This window comes from Chiloscyllium punctatum, chromosome 10 (assembly GCF_047496795.1).
Source record: "Chiloscyllium punctatum isolate Juve2018m chromosome 10, sChiPun1.3, whole genome shotgun sequence".
Taxonomy (NCBI): domain Eukaryota; kingdom Metazoa; phylum Chordata; class Chondrichthyes; order Orectolobiformes; family Hemiscylliidae; genus Chiloscyllium; species Chiloscyllium punctatum.
Window position 1 is genome coordinate 122,658,401 of NC_092748.1, and position 22,299 is coordinate 122,680,699.

Consider the following 22,299-nt stretch of genomic DNA (forward strand, 5'->3'; position numbering starts at 1 on the left):
AGTTTGCAGATGGTACAAAGTTAGGTGGACAGGCAGGTAGTACTGAGGAAGTGGGGAGGCTGCAGAAGGATCTAGACAGTTTGGGAGAGTGGTCCAGGAAATGGCTGATGGAATTCAACGTGAACAAATGCGAGGTCTTTCACTTTGGCAAAAAGAATAAAAGCACAGACTACTTTCTAAACGGTGAGAAAATTCGTAAAGCCAAAATACAAAGGGATCTGGGAGTGCTAGTCGAGGATTCTCTGAAGGTCAACATGTAGGTTGAGTCTGTGATTAAGAAAGCAAGTGCAATGTTGTCATTTATCTCAAGAGGGTTGGAATATAAAAGCAGTGATGTGCTACTGAGACTTTATAAAGCTCTGGTTAGGCCCCATTTGGAGTACTGTATCCAGTTTTGGTCCCCACACCTCAGGAAGGACATATTGGCACTGGAACATGTCCAGCGGAGATTCACACGGATGTTCCCTGGAATGGTAGGTCTAACATATGAGGAACGGCTGAGGATCCTGGGATTGTATTCATTGGAGTTTAGAAGATGAAGGGGAGACTTAATAGAGATGTACAAGATAATACATGGCTTGGAAAGGGTGGACGCTAGGAAATTATTTCCGTTAGGTGAGGAGACTAGGACCCGTGGACACAGTTTTAGAATTAGAGGGGGTAAATTCAGAATAGAAATGCGGAGGCATTTCTTCAGCTAGAGAGTGGTGGGCCTGTGGAATTCATTGCCGCAGATTGCAGTGGAGGCTGGGACGCTAAATGTCTTCAAGGCAGAGATTGATAGATTCTTGTTGTCTCGGGGAATTAAGGGCTACGGGCAGAATGCAGGTAGGTGGAGTTGAAGTGCCCATCAGCCATGATTGAATGGCGGAGTGGACCTGATGGGCCGAATGGCCTTCCTTCCACTCCTATGTCTTATGGTCTTATGGTAACCCTGACGGTAAGGTTGAAATCGTTAACCTTTGAGAAGCAGCAGAGTGATAAACTTCTCTGCAGACTGTAGGCAGAAACAGAGGCATTGTCTCTCCTAGGATTGCTGAAGCTGGAAACAAACACAGCAATTGCTGGAGAAATTCACAAGGTCTGCCCGCATCTGTGCAGAGAAATGTTAATTCTCTTTCTCTTCACAGATGCCACCAGACCTGTTGAGTTACTCAAGTATTGTGTTTGAGACAGGTTTTTTTAAGCATTTGCAGTAGTTTGCATTTATTTGATGTTGCTGAATTTGTTGTTATTTTGAGACTGATCATGTAGTGTTCTGAGTAAATCTACATGCAGAGCTTCAGACAGGTTGGCCAGCTAAGGACTGATTCTGGCTGCATTAGCCAGGATCTGTTGGAGACACTTTCATTCTTGTTGGACTATATGAGCTGGTGTTACAGGTGGCATGGTGGCTTATTGGTTAGCATTGCTGCCTAATAGCGCCAGGGACCCGAGTTCATTCCAGCCTTGGGCGATTGTCTGTATGAAGTTTGCACATTCTCCTCATGTCTCTGTAGGTTTCCTCTGGGTGGTCTGCTTTCTTCCCACCGTCCAAAGATGTGCAGATTGGGTGATCTGGCCATGCTAAATTACCCATCGTGTCCAGGGATGTGCAAGTTAGGTGGATTAACCATGGGAAATGTAGGGTTTTGGGGATAGAGTAGGGGTGGAGCATGGGTCTGAGTGGATACTTTTCAGACGGTCAGCGTGGACTCAAAGGGCCAAATGGCCTACTCCCACACTTTAGGGATTCAGTGAAAAGTTCCTCCTGACCAGATATGCAAATGAAACACAACTGCTGATGCTGGAGATCTGAAAGGAAAACAGAAATTGCTGATGAAACTCAGCAGTTATGATGCTGAGTAGAGAGAGCAAAATTAACATTGAGTACGATGACACTTCTTGAAACTTGCTGAGTTTTTCCAGCAGTTAGGGATGAGTAATAAGTGCTGATCTGGACAGTGATGCTCACATCCTGTGAATTCATGAATGAATGAATGATTATAAAATTACTGAATTCCCCGCTCTCAACATCCTTTTGGCAGCATTTAGTCCTGACATCACTTGCTGAGGGAGAAACACTTATGATGGTGTCAGTGTGGGCGATGCTTAGAATTTCTTTTTAAAAACTAGATATTTCACAGAATGTGGGTATTGATGGCTAGCCCAGCACTCATTGCCATCCTTAATTGCCCTTGATCTGGGTGACTTCCTTGGCTATTTCAGAAGGCAATTAAATTACCACATTTATACAGCTCTATAGTCACATAGGTTAAATTGGATAAGGATTACAGGTTTCCTTTAGCAAAGGATGTTAGTGAAGTAGAAAGTTGACCACAAGTGACAGTTTCCTAGTCAATGTTACTGAGTCCAGTATTAAAATCCAAAGTTATTAATTGAGGGCGGCACGGTGGCTCAGTGGTTAGCACTGCTGCCTCACAGTGCCAGGGCCCCAGGTTCGATTCCAGCCTCGGGCGACTGTCTGTGTAGAGTTTGCGCATTCTCCCCGTGTCTGCGTGGGTTTCCTCCCACAGTCCAAAAATGTGCAGGTCAGGTGAATTGGCCATGCTAAATTGCCCATAGTGTTAGGTGGGACTGGGTGGGTTACTCTTCGGAGGGTCGGTGTGGACCTGTTGGGCTGAAGGGCCTGTTTCCACACTGTAGGGAATCTAATCAGTTTAATTTCCACAAGCTACTGTGGTGGGATCTGGAGCCAAGTCCCCAGAACCATTAGCTGGGGCTCAATTACAAAAACCGTGACATGATCACTATGTTGCTAGTTACCCAAATTGCCCTAGAGAAGGTGTTGCTGAATTGCTACCATGAGCTACTGCATTCATGTAGTGTAGGGACACAGTGGTGTTGGGCATAGAATTGCTGGACTTTGTTGCAGTGTCAGTGCAGAAATGATGATATGGTTTAATGTCAGGAGGGACTGTAGCTTGGAGGTGGTGAGATCCCATGTATTTGCTGCCCTTGACATTGCAGACGATGGTGTTTGAGGTTTGGAAGATACTGTTGAAGGAACCTTGGTGAGATGCTGCAGTGCATCTTGTTCATGGTATGCACTGCTGCAGTGAGTGGTGAAGGATGTGAATGTTATAGGTGTCGAACTGCTTTGTCCTAGATATTGTCAAGTTTCTTGAGTGTTTTTGGATCTGCACTCATCTGGACAAGTTGGGAGTATTCTATCATGTTCCTTACTTGTAGTTGGTAGACAGGCTTTGGAGACTTGAGAGTTAATTGCAGAATTCCTAGTCTCTAACCTGGCATTAAATTCATATGGCTAGTCCAGTTCAGTTTCTGATCCATGGTAATCCATAAGGTATTGAAAGTGGGATTTCAGCCCCGCTAACACCTATGAGTGTTAAGGACCTGCCTATTAATGTCACATTTGTTAGCACTATGTTTAACTCTCATTTTAAAGACTGGGTTTAGTGTAACCATTCTGATCACAATTCCCTTCTGCAGTCTTGATTTCTGTAATCTAATTGGTTGCTTCTCTTCCGTAACCAGTGACGGAAACTCCATAAGGCCTCGTCTCCTCAGGCTGCCTGACCTTTGCCACTATCTTGCTGAAAGTTGTGTGGCCTTTAACCTCTATCTGAAGGAAGCTCTCGAGTACAAGAAACAGAACCCAAGCAAGGTAGGCACTGCACTAAGTGATAAGGGAAGTGGCACTCTGACAGTGTTTACTCTCTCTTCACTCTGACCTGTGAGGATTTCATTATGGTCTTTTGGCTCTTTTCCCTTCAGTTCTGTCTGAAGATGTGTCTTGGATGCTCAGCATTGGCTGCAATTGGACATTATATCCCAGGAATTATGATATCCTACATCTTCAGTGAGTATGTTCATCCTGCAGGGTAAGAATGTTAGTTCATTCTAAAATTAGATGAAGTAAGAAACAAGGCATCAACCTTAGCGAGTTTTGAGAAGATTTGTAGCTCAGGTTGAGGTTTTGGATGTAGGTTTACTCGCTGAGCTGAAAGGTTCACTTCCAGACGTTTCATTATGATATCACCAACCCAAAGAAACCCAAACATATAAATAGAAAGCAGGAAGTTTCAGCATTGCTTCGCATGAGGTCCACTGAAGATGTTACCTAGCAAGGAAATGAACCTTTCAGCTCAGCAAGCAAACCTACATCCACAAGGCATCAACCTTTCATGTAAATATGCAGACTAGAACCCCTCTCCAGCTCCTCCCTAACAAATGTTAAGCGCGTCTTTAAAACATTAGATTCAAACAATATTTTAAAATAAATGGAAGGAAAAAATGATTTTCCATGCCAATGTTGCACAAAAAAACAGATATTCCTCTTTGACAGCCTCCAACAATCTCCATTTGCACTCATTCCTTTCTTTGTAAAGTAATCTGATAATAAATTTATTTGTCTTGACTTATTGTAACTTTGACGTTCCATGCTAGGATCTCTTAGACTAGCCGGGTCGATCCTTATCCTTTTTCATTCAAACGTTATCAATTGTGTATTATCTCATGGAGCAATTATCGTTCAGACATTCAGTGTGGAAATTATTCCCTGAATGCCTTTGGACAAATTTCTCCTGAAAAATTTGATAAGTAGGACCCATTATCATTGCTTTTACTAAAATTAGTGTTTCTACATTAAAGTACTTCCAACTACCTCTTCTAATTTTGTTTCCCAGGGTGACGGGCAGCACCATTTTTCATTGATAACTGCTGTCAAATGTTCATCACTTCTTCAGCTTAATGTATTTAAAAACCCTGAAGCCTGGCTTCCAAAAATAAATCCTTCTTTAACCTTATTTTTAATATGTTGTTTGTTCCACATTCTTTTCTGTAGAAAATAATTAACCTTCGTTAAAAAAAAATGCTCGAGATTCCCTGAGGGCTGTTTGAACATTACTGGTATCTCTTAGCTGTGACCAGCCTAAATTCAGCAACATAGACTAGGCTGAGAAATCCCAGGTTCTTGACGCAATGTTCGCATCCATAAATGCATCTAGTTTCCCTTCTACATCATTTACTCCAAGAAATGCTTTGCCATGAATTATTTCTCCCTGAAAAAAATGAGCTTTTATATCAATTGACCTCCATTCCCAAGAATATGTGATTAACAAACCTAAAGGAATTTTAACAACAGGATGTGGTGGAATTCAATTCTGCTCGAGTCAGAGCTGTACAGCATGGAACTGGACCCTTCTGTCCAACTCGCCCATGTTGACTAGATATCTCAAATTAATCTAGTCCCATTAGCTAGTATTTGCCTCTTAAACCCTTCCTATTCCTATACCCATCCAACCGTCTTTTAAATGTTGTAATTGTCCCAGTCTCTACCACTTCCCCAGGTAACTCATTCCATACATGCACCACCCTCTGTGTGAAAATGTTACTCTTTAGGTCCCTTCTAATTTTTTCTTCTTTTACCTTGCCCTTTAGTTCTGGACTCCCCCACCTCAAGGAACAGACTTTGGGTATTCACCCTATCTATGCCCTTCATGATTTTATAAACCTCTGAAAGGTCACCCCTCAGCTTCTGATGCTGCAAGGAAAATAACCCCAACTAATTCAGCCTCTTCCTATAGCTCAAACCCACCAGCCCCAGCAACATCCCTGTAAATCCTTTCTGAATCTTTTCATGTTTCACAACATCCTTCCTATAGCAGGGAGACTAGAATTGAAGACTGTTTCTAAAAGTGGTCTCACCAATTTCCCTTACAGCCATAGCATGACTCCCAACTCCTATATTCAATGCTCTGACCAATAAAGGCATGCATACCAAACATCATCTGTACTATCCTATCTATCTGCGACTCCACTTACAAGGAGCTATGAACCTGCACTCCAAGGTCTGTTGGTTCAGCAACACTCCCCAGGATATTACCATTAAGTATACAAGTCCCATCCTGATTTGCCTTTACAAAATGCGGCACCTCACATTTATTTAAATTAAACTTCATCTGCCAATCCTAGGCTTATCCATTGGCCCATCTGATGACTTCAACTTTCCCCCTCACTCCACCAAGAGCATACCATAAGACCATAAGACATAGGAGTGGAAGTAAGGCCATTCGGCCCATCGAGTCCACTCCGGCATTTCTGATGGGCATTTCAACTCCACTTACCCGCATTCTCCCCATGGCCCTTAATTCCTTGTGACATCAAGAATCTATCAATCTCTGCCTTGAAGACATTTAGCGTCCCGGCCTCCACTGCACTCCGCGGCAATGAATTCCACAGGCCCACCACACTCTGGCTGAAGAAATGTCTCCGCATTTCTGTTCTGAGTTGACCCCCTCTAATTTTAAGGTTGTGCCCACAGGTCCTAGTCTCCCTGCCTAATGGAAACAATTTCTTAGCGTCCACCCTTTCCAAGACATGTATTATCTTGTAAGTTTCTATTAGATCTCCCCTTAACCTTCTAAACTCCAATGAGTACAATCCCAGGATCCTCAGCCGTTCCTTGTATGTTAGTCCTACCATTCCAGGGGCCATCCGTGTGAATCTCCGCTGGACACGCTCCAGTGCCAGTATGTCCCTCCTGAGATGTGGGGCCCAAAACTGGACACAGTACTCCAAATGGGGCCTAACCAGAGCTTTATAAAGTCTCAGTAGCACATCACTGCTTTTATATTCCAACCCTCTTGAGATAAATGACAACGTTGCATTCGCTTTCTTAATCACGGATTCAACCTGCATGTTTACCTTTAGAGAATCTTCGACTAGCACTCCCAGATCCCTTTGTACTTTGGCTTTATGAATTTTCTCACCGTTTAGAAAGTAGTCTGTGCTTTTATTCTTTTTTCCAAAGTGCAAGACCTCTCATTTGCTCACATTGAATTCCATCAGCCATTTCCTGGACCACTCTCCCAAACTGTCTAGATCCTTTTGCAGCCTTCCCACTTCCTCAGTACTACCTGCCTGTTCACCTATCTTCGTATCATCGGCAAACTTTGCTAGAATTTCCCCAGTCCCTTCATCCAGGTCATTAATATGTAACGTGAACAGCTGCGGCCCCAACGCTGAACCCTGCGGGACACCGCTTGTCACCGGCTGCCATTCTGAAAAAGAACCTTTTATCCCAACTCTCTGCCTTCTGTCAGACAGCCAATCCTCAATCCATCCCAGTAGCTCACCTCGAACACCATGGGCCCTCACCTTGCTCAGCAGCCTCCCATGTGGCACCTTATCAAAGGCCTTTTGGAAGTCTGGGTAGACCACATCCACTGGGTTTCTCTGGTCTAACCTACTTGTCACCTCTTCAAAGAATTCTAACAGGTTTGTCAGGCACGACCTCCCCTTACTAAATCCATGTTGACTTGTTCTAATCCGACCCTGCTCTTCCAAGAATTTAGAAACCTCATCCTTAACAATGGATTCTGGAATTTTACCAACAACCGAGGTTAGGCTAATTGGGCTATAACTTTCCATCTTTTGTCTTGATCTTTTCTTGAATAATGGGGTTACAACAGCGATCTTCCAACCTCCGCTATTTCCTCAGTCACCTCCCTCAAAACTCTAGGATGTTGCCCATCAGGGCCAGGAGATTTGTCAATTTTAAGACCTTTTAGCTTTTCTAGCACTGTCTCTTTTGTATTGGCAACCATTCTCAACTCAGCCCCTGACTACCTTTAATTGTTGGGATATTCATGTCTTCCACTGTGAAGATTGACGCAAAGTACTTATTAAGTTCTTCAGCTATTTCCTTATCTCCCATCACTAGCCTTCCAACATCAGTTTGAAGTGGCCCAATGTTTACTTTTGCCTGTTGTTTGTTTCTTATGTATTGAAAGTCAAGTCCTGGGGCGGCTCCACTGCCAAATCCTAGCCACCCAATGCCTGGAGGAAGAAGGCCTCATTTGTAACCTTGGATCCCTCCAATTACACAGTATCAATGTCAATTTAACCAATTTCCTCATGTCCCCTTTCTCCACCTTATCCCAGATCCAATCTTCCAAATTGGCACTGCCACTTGACCTGTCCTGCCTGAACATGTTCCTTCCCACCTATCTGCTGCACCCTCTGCTCCGACCTATTACCATCACCCCACCCCCCCAGGTGCATCTACCTATCGCTACCTTCCCCCCCATCCCCATCTCATTTCTTACTTATCTCTCTACCTCCCCTGCCCCTCCCACATTCCTAATGAAGGGTTTATGCCCAAAACATTGACTCTCCTGCTCCTCGGATGCTGCTTGTCCTGTACTTTTCCAGCACCATACTTTTCGACTCTGATCTTCAGCATCTGCAGTCGCAGTTTCTCCTCCATCTGATCAAGGTTCACTTGACTCTTGAGGTTACCTTCGCTATCCACGACCTCACATGCAAACTTAGTAACCATGCCTCCTATGTTTACATACAAAACGTTTATATAAATGATGAAAAGCAGTGGAGCCAGACTGATCCTTATGCCACACCACTGGTCACAGGCCTCCAGTCTGGAAAAAACAACCCTCCACCACCACCCTTCATCTCCTACCTTCAAGCCCATTCTGCATCCAAATGGCTAGTTCTCCCTGTATGCCATGGGATCAACCTTGTTAACCAGTCTACCATATGGAATCTTGTCAAACACCTTACTGAAGTCCATATAGATCACACTGTCCCTTCTTTAACCCTCTTTGTTCCTTCAAAAACGTCAAATCAAGTTAGTGAGACGTTATTTCCCTTGCACAAAACCATGTTGACTATACCTATCAGGCCTTGCCTTTCCAAATGTGTAAATCCTGTCCCTCCAGGTTCCCTCTGACAATTTGCCCATCACTGATGCCAGGTTTACCAGTCTATATTTCCCTGGCTTTTCATTACCATCTTTCTTAGAACATTTAACGTTTCAGTGCAGTACATGTCCTTCGGCCCTCAGTGTTGTACTGACCTATGAAAATAATCTGGTGCCCATCTAGCCTACACGGTTCCATTATTATCCATATGTATGTCCAATACCCATTTAAATGCCCTTAATATCAGCAAGTCAAATACTGTTGCAGGCAGGCCGTCCCATGCTCCTACTACTGAGTGAAGAAACCACCCCGATATCTGTCCTATATCTATCATCCCTCAATTTAAAGCTATGTCCACTTGTGTTAGCCTTCACCATCTGAGGAAAAAGGCTCTCACTGTCCACCCTATCTAACCCTCCGATTATCTTATATGTCTGTATTAAGTCATCTCTCAACCTTCTTCTGTACAACGAAAACAGCCTCAGTTCCCTCTGCCTTTCCTCTTAAGACCTTCCTTCCATACCAGGCAACATCTTAGTAAATCTCCTCTGAACCTTGTCCAAAGCTTCCACATCCTTTCTATAATGCTGTGACCAGAACTGCAAGCAATACTCCAGATGCGGCCTTGCCTGTGTCTTGTATAGTGGAAGCATGACCTTGTGGCTCCTAAACTCAAACCCCCTGCCAATAAACACCAACACCTCACATGCCTCCTTAACAACCCTATCAACCTGGGTGGCAACTATCAGGGATTTATGCACCAGGACACCGAGATCTCTGTGTTCATCTACACTGCCAAGAATTTTACCATTAGCTCAGTACTCTGCATTTCTGTTACTACTTCCGAAGTGAACTACCTCTCACTTTTCCGCATTAAACTCCATTTGCCACTTCTCAATCCAGCTTTGCATCTTATCTATGTCCCTCAGTAACCCACAACACCCTCCAGCACTATCCACAACTCTACCTACGTTAGTGTCATCCACAAATTTACTATCACATCCTTTTCCACTCACATCCAGGTCATTTATAAAAATGCCAAACAGCAGTGGCCCCAAAACATCCTTGTGGTACACCACTAGTAACTGAACTCCAGGATGAACATTTCCCATCAACCAGCACCCTGTCTTCTTTCAGCTCGCCAATTTTTGATTCAAGCCGCTAAATCACCTTCAATCTCGAAACTCTGTATTTTGTGCAATAGCCAATCATGGGGAACCTTATCAAAAGCCTTACTGAAGTCCAAATACACATCAACTACTTTACCTTCATCCACCTGTTTGGTCACCTCCTCAAAGAACTCAATAAGGTTAGTGAGGCACAACCTACCCTTCACAAAATCATGTTGACTGTTCCTAATCAAATTATTCCTTTCCAGATGATTAAGTCCTATCTCTTTTATAACCTTTTCTAACACCTTACCCACAACCGAAATAAGGCTCACTGGCCTATAATTGCCAGGGCTGTTCCAACTCCCCATCTTAAACCAGAGAACAACATTTGCTATCCTCCAGTCTCTGGCACTACTCCTGTCGACAATGATGACCTAAAGATCAAAGCCAAAGGCTCGGCAATCTCCTCCATGGCTTCCCAGAGAATCGGAGGATAAATTCCACCTAGCCCAGGGGTCTTATCTATTTTCAGATCTTCCAAAATTGCTAAAACCTCCTGTCTGTCAACCGCAATCCCATATAATCTTGAACCCTAAACCTCCATATTCCCACAAACATTGCCCTTTTCCAGTGTGAATACTGACGAAAAGTATTCATTAAGTGCCTCCCCTGTGTCCTCAAATTCCAAACACAACTTTCCACAACTATCTTTGATTGGCCCGAATCTTACTCTCGTTATTTTTTTGTTCCTGATATACCTATTGAAGGCCTTAGGGTTTTCCTTGATCCTACTTGTCAAGAACTTCTCATGTCCCTCCTGGCTCTTCTTAACCCTCTCTTTAGATCTTTTCTGGCTAACTTATAACTCTCCAGCCCCTATCTGAGCCTTCACGCCTTCTCCTCACATAAGCCACCGCCTTCCTCTTGACAAGAGAAAGGAGGAGGCTTGTGGCTGTCAATGATATAAAATAGTGGCATCATGTTAGCCAACCTCTAGTTTTCTGGTACTTCACTTGTGGCTACCAGTGATACAAATATCACAGCAAGGGGCCCAGAAATCATTTTGCTAGCTTCCCACACCGTTCTAGGGTGCATCTGATCAGGTTCCAGGGATTTGTCCACCTTCATGTATTTTAACACAATCAGCACCACCACCTCTGTAATATGTACACTTCTCAAGATATCACTTTTTATTACCCCAAGTTCTCTAGTTTTCATATCCTTCTCCACAGAAACTCTGATGCAAAATATTTGTTTAGTATCTCCCCCATCTCCTGTGGTTCCACACACAAGTGGCCTTGCTGGTATTTAAAAGAGGAGAAAGTGAGGACTGCAGATGCTGGAGATCAGAGCTGAAAAATGTGTTGCTGGAAAAGCGCAGCAGGTCAGGCAGCATCCAAGGAGCAGGAGAATCGATGTTTCGGGCGTAAGCCCTTCTTCAGGAAATGTTTTCACATCTGTTTTTATCCATACCTTTTATCATCTTGATTACCTCAATGTGATCTCTCCTCATTCTTCTAAATCCTGGAGTGGAGGAGTCCAGAATTAGAGGGCATAGGTTCAGGCTGAGAGGGGAAAGCTTTGAGACTGGAGGAACAACCCTTTCTCACAGGCAGTGTGTGCATGGAAAGAGCCACCAGAGGAAACGGTTTAGGCAGGCACACCCACAACATCTAAAAGGCATCTGGATACGTAGATCAACAGGAAGTGTCCAGAAGGGCACTGGTCAGGTGCTGGCAAACAGGACCAAACCAGTCCAGGGCATCTGGTCGGCACAGACGAGTCGGAGCGAGGGGTCCGCCTCTGAGGCACGCACCTCCATAACAATATTGGCCTAAAAGCTGGCCTTCCAGCTTGATCTGTAATCCTTGATCTATTATATAGTTTAGTCAAGCTGCACCCTCCATCTCCACTTGTCTGACTGGATTATTACTGTAGGATATCTGTGTCCCACAGTCAGATGTGTTATCACCATGATTGTTAGAAAACAACAATACCAAGGTGATGACTTGTTTTCTCTGACGTAAGAATGAAAGCCATGACCACACATTCACATCCTCCTTTCTCTTGGCAGACGATTCTGAGAACATACAAAGAGGAGCAAAAGTAGACCACTGAGTCTATGTACCCTGCTCTGACAGTATATAATCATACCAGGATAATTTACTCTTCCATAAGCATTCTTCTGAAAAGTAAGATTATAGTTTCCAATCTACGCCTTTAGGTAATTCTCTCTCTGGTACTGTTAATTCATTTTGAAGTCAAATGGTAAAGTAAGAAACCGGATGCCATCCTTTTTATTTAATGTTGGATTTATTTATAGATTGCAACATTGTAAATGACTACTGCCTTCTCTCTAACCAACTGCCAGTGTCCCAGGAGTCTTTATTTCCAGTTTTTAAAAAGTTATCCTATTTGAACATGTGATATGTATCTGGGGCAAGTAGGACTCGAACCTGAATGTTCTGGTGGTGGGACTGTTATAGATGGGCGATAAGCCCCCCTCGCATGGTGGTGCAGGGGACATATTTAATTGGTCTTTCAAGCATATTTGGATAAACCTTTGTGGCAGGTTGGAATTGACCCTTGACCTTCTGGCTCAGAGGCAGGACACTACCACTGCACACTAACATCCCGTAACATGGTGGTGGAAAGTTCTTTTAAAACCACTTTATTAATCAAATTTAATTAAGTTAGGCAGATTAAAGACTTTTAAATGGGTATTCCGAGAAATAGAATGTGCAAAATCTAAATTAACAAAATTCAAATTAGAATGTCGTGTTAGAGAGTAATCATGCTGTCTGGGTCCTGCAGAGCCCCTGCTCAAGGCTTCGAGCATTCTGACCGACATTGAGAAAGTAAAAATGTGCTCAGGGCACTGAATCCATCAATACCTTCCACCTGTACATCTTTAACCTAACAAAACAATGAGCCAGCGATCAACGAAGGAAAGAGAATACAGGTGTAAGTTATTTAGAAGCATCTGTGTAAAACTGGAAATAAACACATTTAATCAAAATAGTCTGAAAACAACAAATGCTGGCGATCACAGTGGGTCAGGCAGCATCCACGGAGAGAGAGAGCAGTTAATGTTACAGTCCAGGTGACTCTTCAGCTGAATCTCAGACTCAGCAACTACCTTCATTCACATCTCTATTATGTTTCGTGCTTGTTAAGTAGCAATGTTAATATTACAAAATGTAATTTCTATTACAAGCACTGTCTAAATTAAATATTTGCAGGACAGTGACCGGTTAGGTACAGCATTAAAACACTGTTGCCATCAAACACTCCCAAAACAGAAACAACTTGGGTTTCAATATGCAGTAAAGCTCTCTATATTGTCCCCATCAAACACTGCCATGACAGGGACAGCACTGAGTTGGGCATAGCTTGAAATGACGTTGCTGGGGAGTGTGGTCATGGCACTTACAGACCCTGTTGTTGTTGTTCTAGTACTGAGCCTGCTTCTGTGGCCTTTGGTGGTTTATCATGAGCTTATTCAGAAGATGTACACAGGGCTGGAGCCTGTGTTGATGAAGCTGGATTACAGCATGAAAGGTGGCACCCAGCACCGACAGAGGGACAGGAAGAGTAAGTCACCGGCTGCTCCCTTGGGGGAGAAACAGAAATCGCTAGAAGCTAATGCACAGGTATACAAAATAATCAAAACATTCATGGAATATTGCCCACAATGTCAGGACTTAGAATAAAAAAAGGTTGGAATGACATTCGAGTTGCATGGAATTCTGGTCAAATCCCATCTGGAGTAACTGGGTTCAGTCTGCACCTCATCTCAGGAAGGAGATTGTGGCCTTGGAAGGGGAGTAGTGCAGATTCACCACAGTGATCCTGGATACCAAAAGCTTAAATAATAAAGGAACAAAGAGCAGGCATGTATTCCAGCAATTGTAGGAAATTAAGGGATAATCAAATCAAGGTGTTTAAGATATGTAAAGGTGTTTACGGGGTAGATTGAGGCTTACCTCTCGCGATGCATTATTATGGTGATAAGACTTTATTATTTAAGCTTTTGGTAGGCTACTGCAAAAAATACGGAGGTATGGCATTGAGGGTGAGTTGGAGGTTTGGATTAGGTATTAGCTGGCTAGAAGAAGACAGGGTAGTAGTTGATGGTAAAGGTTCATCTTGGAGTGCAATTACTAGCGGTGTTCCGCAGGATCTGTTTTGGGACCATTGCTGTTTGTCATTTTTATAAATGACCTGGAGGAGGGGCTAGAAGGTTGGGTGAGCAAGTTTTCGGATGATACGAAAGTCGGTGGAATTGTTGACAGTGAGGAAGGATGTGTCAGGTTACAGCGGGATATAGAGAAGCTGCAGAGCTGGGCAGAAAGGTGGCAAATGGAGTTCAATGTGGGTAAGTGTGAGGTGATTCACTTTGGTAAGAGTAACAAGAAGATGGGGTACTGGGCTAATGGTCGGATACTTGGTAGTGTGGATGAGCAGAGGGATCTTGGTGTCCATGTACACAGATCTCTGAAAGTTGCCACCCAGGTAAATAGTGCGGTGAAGAAGGCATATGGCGTACTGGCTTTTATTGGTAGAGGAATTGAGTTCTGGAGTCCTGAGGTCATGTTGCAGTTGCGGCCGCATCTGGAGTATTGTGTGCAGTTTTGGTCGCCATACTATAGGAAGGATGTGGAGGCATTGGAACGGGTGCAGAGGAGGTTTACCAGGATGTTGCCTGGTATGGTAGGAAGATCGTATGAGGAAAGGCTGAGGCACTTGGGGCTGTTTTCATTGGAGAAAAGAAGGTTTAGGGGTGACTTGATAGAGGTGTACAAGATGATTAGGGTTTTAGATAGGGTTGACCATGAGAACCTTTTTCCGCGTATGGAGTCACCTATTACGAGGGGGCATAGCTTTAAATTAAGGGATGGTAGGTATAGGATAGATGTTAGGGGGAGATTCTTTACTCAGTGAGTCGTGAGTTCATGGAATGCCCTGCCAGTAGCAGTGGTGGACTCTCCCTCTTTATGGGCATTTAAACGGGCATTGGATAGGCATATGGAGGATAGTGGGCTAGTGTAGGTTAGGTGGGCTTGGATCGGCGCAACATCGAGGGCCGAAGGGCCTGTACTGCGCTGTATTTTTCTATGTTAAACGCATAATATAATCAGTATGAATCAATATGTTCTGTGAAAGGGAAATAGTTTATGACAAATGTATTAGTTCTTTGAGGATGTAACAAGCAGGGTAGGCAAAGGCAAGCCAGTGGCTGAAGTGTATTTGGATTTGCAAAAGGCATTTGCTATGGTGCTGCATAAAAGCTTACAGTAGAAGGTAAGAACTCTAGATGCTGGGTGGTTAAAAATTAACATGGACAGAGGATTGTTTAACCTAACAGGAAACAGAATGGAGATAAATGTGTAATTTTCAGATTGGCAAACTGGCAGTGGAGTACCACAAGGATCAGTACTGGGCACTTGACTATTTACAATGTATGTCAATGATGTGGGATGGAGCAACAGATTGCAGTGCAGCCAAATATGCTGCTGATAGTCAAGTAGGAAAGCAAGTTATGATGTCAGGAATATAGCTATGATCATACTGAATGGTAAGCAGGCTCGATGGGCTGAATGGCTTATTAATGTTCCTAGTACATAACCTACAAAGGGATCCAGAAGGTGTGAAAGGACAAAAGTTTTACAGTGGAGTATAATGGAGGAAAATGCACTCCGTTCACTTGGGAAGGAAGAATAGAAAATCACAATAATATCTTAAGTAAGGAAAGACTCCACAATGTTGCAGTGCAGTATGATCTGGGTGTCCTTGTATGGAAATCACAAAAGTTATCAGGCAAGTGTTTAAAACTGCATATGGAAAATTGAATTTTATTGTATAGAGTCTAAAAATAAGAAATTAAATGCTCAGAAAGAACATTCTGTGAATGCTGGGCATTCAAAATAAAAACAAAGTGCTGGAGAAAGTCTGACCTGGTAGCATCTGTGAGAAGAGAAACAGTTCACGTTTTGGGCCCAATATGACTCTTCAAAACTAAAAGGGGCTGGAAAATGATAGTCTTTATGCTGTTGCAGAGGAGGATCAATCCGAAGAGATCATCCAATCGTGGCCCCTTGATATTTAGTGTTGTTACCATCACTGAATCCCCCACTATCAACATCTCATGGGTTATCATTGACTAGCAACTCAATTGAACTCATCACATAAATGCAGTGGCTACAACACCAGTTCAGAAGCTAAGAATACTGAAGTGAGTAATTCCCTTCCTGACTCCCCAAAGCCTGACTACCATCCACAAGGCACAAGTCGGGGTGTGTTGGAATACTCCCCAACTTGCCTGGATGAGTGCAGCCCCAGTGACATTCAAGAAGCTTGACACCATCCAGGACAAAGCAGCCCGCTTGATTGGCACCACATCTACAAACATCCACTCCCTCCACCACGTAGCAGCAGTGTGAACCATTTACAAGATGCACTGCAAAAATCAACCAAAGATCCTCTGATAGTACTTCACAAATACAAAACTGTTTTCATCTAGAAGGACAAGGGCAGCAGATATCTGGGAATACCATCCCCTGCAAGCTCCCCTCCAAACTACTCACCACCCTGACTTGGAAATATATCACCATTCCTTCAGTGTCACTGGGTCAAAATCCTGGAATTCCTTTCCTAATGGCATTGTAGGTCAACCTTCAGCACATGGATTTGCAACGGTTCAAGATGACCACTCACTATCACTTTCTCAAGGGCAACTAGGAATGGGCAATAAATGTTGGCCAGCCAGCAAGAACCCATGTAAAGTTGTTTTTAATTCATTCAAGATACATCAGTTCCCAGTTCTCTGGCCTTGGCCATCTCTGCTTCACCATGGATGTGCATTCCTGCCACACATCTATTCTCCATCAGGGTGGTTCACTTCTTCCTTAAAAAGAGGCATGTTCAGTTACCTTCTACACCACCATCCACCTGGTTGTGCTCATTCTCACTTTGAACAACTTCTGCTTTAACTCATTATGGTCCCACCACTGTCTAGAGTGTCGTTGGAAAAGCACAACAGGACAGGCAGCATCCGAGGAGCAAGAGAATTGACATTTCGGTCTGGAGCTCTTCATCAGGAATCATATTTCTGATGAACAGCTCCGGCCCAAAACGTCGATTCTCTTGCTCCTCTGATGCTGCCTGACCTACTGTTCTTTTCCAGCAACACAATCTCAACTCTGACCTCCAGCATCTGCAGTCTTCTCTTTCTCCTATGATCCCACCACTGACCGTACAGTACAGCAAAGACCCTATGGCCCACCAAGTCTGTGCTGCCCTACCTGCACTAATCCTGCTTTCCTGCACTTCACCCAGAGCTTTGAACGTTATGACATTTCAAGTGTTCATCCATGTACTTTTAAAAGTTTGAGAGATTTCCCATCTCAACTGCACTTCCATGTAGTGCATTCCAGATAAACCCCTGCCCTTCACCTTAAAATTGTGCCTTTCATTATTGACCTTCACTTAAGAGGAAATGGCTGCTTCCTATCTACCCTGTCCATGACACTCATAATCCTAAACACCTCTATCAGGTACCCCCTCAGCATTCTCTGTTCAAAAGATCATCAGTCCATATGGACTAGGAACAGGAGTAGAATGTTTGGCCTTTCAAGCTGATACAATAGGATTGTGGCTGATCAGGTATTCCTCACATACACTTTCCTGCCATTTTGAGTTCAAGTTTGAATTAGCTTTATTGTCACGTACCCACGTGAGTACAATGAAAAGTTTACACTGCCGCTGACTTAAGGCAGTACGGTTGCTCAGTGGTAGTACTGCTGCCTCATGGGGCAGGGTTTGATTCCAGCCTCTGGCAACTGTGTGGAGTTTGCTAATTTTCCCTGAGTCTGCATGGGTTTCCTCTGGGTGCTTCAGTTTCCTCCCACAATCCAAAGATGTGCAGGTTAGGTGAATTGGCCAAGGTGAATTGGCCATGCTAAATTGCCCATAGTGTCCATGGATGTGTCGGTTAAATGCATTGGCCAGGGTCAAGATTAGAGTGGTGCTGGAAAAGCACAGCAGGTCAGGCAGCATCTGAGGAGCAGGAAAATCGACATTTCGGGCAAAAGCTCTCTTTTGTCCGAAATGTGGATTTATCCTGCTCCTCGGATGCTGCCTGACCTGCTGTGCTTTTCCAGCACCACTGTATTCTCCAGCATCTGCAGTACCCACTTCCGCACTAGTCAGATAAATATAGAGTAATGGGGAATGGGTTTGGTTGGGATACTTTGCAGAAGGTTGGTGTAGACTTGATGGGTGGAAGGGCCTGTAGGGATACTAATTAGACAATAGACAATAGATGCAGGAGTAGGCCATTCTGCCCTTCGAGCCTGCACCGCCATTCAATATGATCATGGCTGATCATTGCTAATCAGTATCCTGTTCCAGCCTTATCTCCATACCCCTTGACTCCACTATCTTTAAGAGCTCTATCCAATTCTTTCTTAAAAGAATCCAGAGACTGGGCCTCCACTGCCCTCTGGGGCAGAGCATTCCACACAGCCACCACTCTCTGGGTGAAGTAATTTCTCCTCATCTCTGTCCTAAATGGTCTACCCCGTATTTTTAAGTTGTGTCCTCTGGTTCGGCACTCCCCCATCAACGGAAATATGTTCCCTCCTGCAAGAGTGTCCAGTCCTTTCATAATTCTACTGCGCCATCTTATATACCTAGGTACAGATTTCTCAGCCCAAGTTCTTATGGGAAAAAAAATTAGAAAATAAAGAAATAAGAAGTCCAGCATTGCAAATTGCAGGAATAAATTAGAAAATAGAGAAATGAAAAGTTCAGAATAATGTTCCTTCTTACCCAGTCCTCACTGGCACTTGGTCACCAGTCTGCTGAAGACCTAGACTGCAGACCATGCCAGGATTCACCTCAAGGTAGTCGAGGCCAGGAGACTGCTCTGGAATCATCTCGAGACCTGAAATCCAGCTGAGGCCATGCTAGGTTGGGAGGTCTCCACGATGGGTTTGTGCTGAGGCCTGGTGTCGTAGGCTAAAAATCCAACCCTGTGCTGAGGCCGGGAGTCCAAGGCAGAGAACCTTTGATTCCCCAACTGATTAAGAATCTATCTATCTCAGCCTTAAATATACACAAGGACTCTGTCCCACTTCTCTCTGTGGCAAGTTCCAGAGATACTATGCCCTCAAAAGAAATTCCTCTTCATCTCAGTCTTAAATCAGTGTCCCTTTTTTCTGAAAGTATGCCCTTACTCTCCCACAAGGGGAAACATCCTCTCAGCATTTACCCTGTCAAGTGCCTTCAGAATCTCCTATATTTTAGTGAAATTACCTCTCATTCTTCTAAACCCCATTGAGTAGAGTGCCAGCCTATTTATCCTTTGTTCATAAGGCAATCCCTCCATATCGGGGATCATCCAATGGTACCTGTGAACTGCCTCAATTGCATTATATATTTCAATAAGGAGACCAAAACTGCCCTCTGTACTCTGCAGTGGTCTCACCAATTCCTTTGTTTTTATTCAATCGTGGGATGAGGATGTCGCTGGCTAGGCCAACATTTATTGCCCATCCCAAAGGGCAGGTAAGAGTCAACCCCATTCCTGTGGGTCTGGAGTCATGTGTAGGTCAGACCAGGTAAGAATGGCAGCTTTCTTCCTTAAAGGACATTTAGAGAATCAGGTGGGTTTTTCTGACAATTGACAATGGTTTCATAGTGATTAGACTCTTAATTCCAATTTGTACATTTGTAGTGAGACTTCACTACTCTTTTGAAATGAGAGTCAACAATTCATTAGTCTTCCTGATTACTTGCTGCACCAGTGTTTCATGTACAAGACCCTGAAGTCCCTTTTGTGTTGCAGTTTCTGCAGCTTTTCTCCTTTTAAATAATACTGTTCTTTTGTTCTCCCTTCCATTTTCCTACATTATACTCCTTTTGCCAACATTTTGTCCATTTACTTAACCTAACAATAGCTCTGTATAAACTTTGTATCCCTCTTGCAACTTGCTTTTCCACCTACTTTATATTATCTGCAAATGTGGCTGCAGTACGTTGCTTCCTTCTTCCAAGTCATTAAATACATTACTGATCCCTGTGGAGCCCACTGGTTGTAGGTTGCCAACCTGAAAACATAGTCTATCCAGCCTCTTTTCATAATTAAAATGCTCTAACCACTATTCCAATAATAGCAGGTAATGTAGCGATTGTGAAAAAGGAGGCACTTAAAACAATTGCCATTTCTTGGGGGGAAATGTACTGAGCAGGTTTTTCTTTACTTTATCTACCTGTCCTGATACCTTCAGGGGTTGATGGACATGTGCTCATCCATCTGATTCCAGATGTTTCCCAGGGTTCTAACATTCATCATGTATTCCCTTACCTTGTGGCACAGTGGCTAGTACTGCTGCCTCACAGCACCAGAGACCTGGGTTCAATTCCCGCCCCAGGCAACTGTCTGTGTGGAGTTTGCATATTCTTGCCGTGTCTGCGTGGTTTTCCTCCGGGTGCTCCGGTTTCCTCCCACAGTCCAACAATGTGCAGGCTAGGTGAATTGGCCATGCTAAATTGCCCGTAGTGTCAGGTGAAGGAGTAAATGTAGGGGAATGGGTCTGGGTGGGTTGCTCCTCGGAGGGTCGGTATGGACTTGTTGGGCCGAAGGGCCTGTTTCCACACTGTATGTAATCTAATCTAATCTTGTTTGTCCTGCCCCACTTCTCCTCTCACTTATCCAAATTGAATTCCAGTTGCCACTGATCGACCCGTCTTGACAGTCTATCTATATCTTGACATCTAAGGCTATCTTCCCAACTACAACCCTAGCAATTTTCATATCGTACACAGATTTACTGACCAACCCATCATCTACATTCAGGTATAGCAGGTAAAAGACAAATGGAATTTTGGCATTTATTGCTAAAGGAATGGAGTATAAAAGTAGGGAAGTGTTGTTACAAACGTGTAGGGCATTAAGAAGACCACATCTGGAGCACTACATATAGGTTTGGTCCCCTTCAGCAACAATGTATTGCATTGGAAGCAGTTCAGAGCAGGTTTGCTAAGTTAATTTAAGTGATGAAAGGCTTGTATTATGAAGGCAAATTAGAGTATCGGCCTAAACTGCTCAAAGTTTAGAAGACTGAGATGAGACCTAACTGAAGTTGCTAAAGGGGTTTGACAAAAATAGACATCAGCTGGGACAATCAGGGATGTGAGGTCACAGTTTCAGGTTAAGGCGAATCTGATTGAATATTCACATCTGCTGGAGGGGCTGAATGGTCATCTTCTGTTCTAAATTACTGATTTGAGACAAAGTTAAAAATCACATAACACCAGGTTATAGCCCATCCGGTTAATTTGGAAGCCTAGCTTTCGGAGCACTGCTCCTTCAGCAGATGGTTGTGGAGGTGAAGGTCATGCTCACAGAATTTATAGCCAAAGGAATCAAGTGTCATGGAGACAAGATACAGTCAACAACCTTTGATTAAAACTTTCATCTTTTTTAATGGGATATGCTGGTTTCTGTTCTCTGACATGTAAATCCATGACCCTTGGCTCCTTTGGCTATAAATTCTGTGAGCATGATCTTAACCTCCAAACCACCTGATGAAGGAGTGGCACTCTGAAAGCTAGTGCTTCCAAATCAACCTATTGGACTTTAACCTGGTGTTGTATGGTTTTTAACTTTGTCCACCCCAGTCCAACACCAGTACTTCCAAGGCAGGATTTGAGTCAGGATGAGTTTGTTGCTGTGATGAGTTCTGACTGAAGCAGTTGCTGACACTCCACTGGCACAACTGATAACTTGTAACTTCAGCTCCCTCTGCTGAGAAGTACTTGAACTGCATCTCCAACAAGGAGTTCACTCCAGTGAACAGACAATATATTACTCCTGATTTTAAACATCAATTATTTTAAATATTTGAAATTCAATGTTGGGCCCCAACCCATGTTGAAGGTGTAAGTAAGCATGTGCACGGACACAGGAGCCAGCACTTGACATATTTCCATAATTATGTGTGACATTTTACATAATTAGTGCTTTATTTGTACAATCTCTAATTTTTCAAGCACTAGTGGAAAGTCATTCTCTTTTGTCTACCTAATCAATTCTTTTCAAATTCCTAAAAGTTTCATTGAATTATGCATAATGATCCATATTCCAGGGAATTAAAGTTTAATTTATAAAGCACTGTTAACATGATAAATCAAGTTGCTACAAGGATTATGAAACAAAGTAGTCATTAAAATGCATACAGCAGTCTTGGGTTAGATAACATAACTTGGCAAAAGAGGTATGTTTTAAGGAGCCTCATAAGAGGCAAGTGAGGCAGATAGGCAGAGCAGTTTTAGGGAGGGAATTCCAGAGCTTGGGGCATAGGCAATTGAAGGTATAATCACCAAAGGTGGAGTGAATAAAACTGGCAATGTTCAAGAGGCCAGAGAAAGAGAGCAATATCATTGAAAATAATGGGGTAGGAGGAGAACGCTAGGTATGCACCACAGAGGGAGTCTGA

The 22,299-nt window shown here is 43.5% G+C and overlaps 1 protein-coding gene across 1 annotated transcript in view; it reads left to right on the top strand.

Moving 5' to 3' along the window:
* The window catches only part of retreg2 (reticulophagy regulator family member 2), an 89,148-nt gene that overhangs the window by 15,165 nt on the left and 51,684 nt on the right, over positions 1–22,299 (top strand). Inside the window, exons 4-6 of the mRNA XM_072580069.1 lie at positions 3,499–3,628; positions 3,739–3,823; positions 13,253–13,390. Of these exons, the coding sequence (XP_072436170.1) occupies positions 3,499–3,628; positions 3,739–3,823; positions 13,253–13,390 (353 nt within the window). The remainder of the gene's footprint in view (positions 1–3,498; positions 3,629–3,738; positions 3,824–13,252; positions 13,391–22,299) is intronic.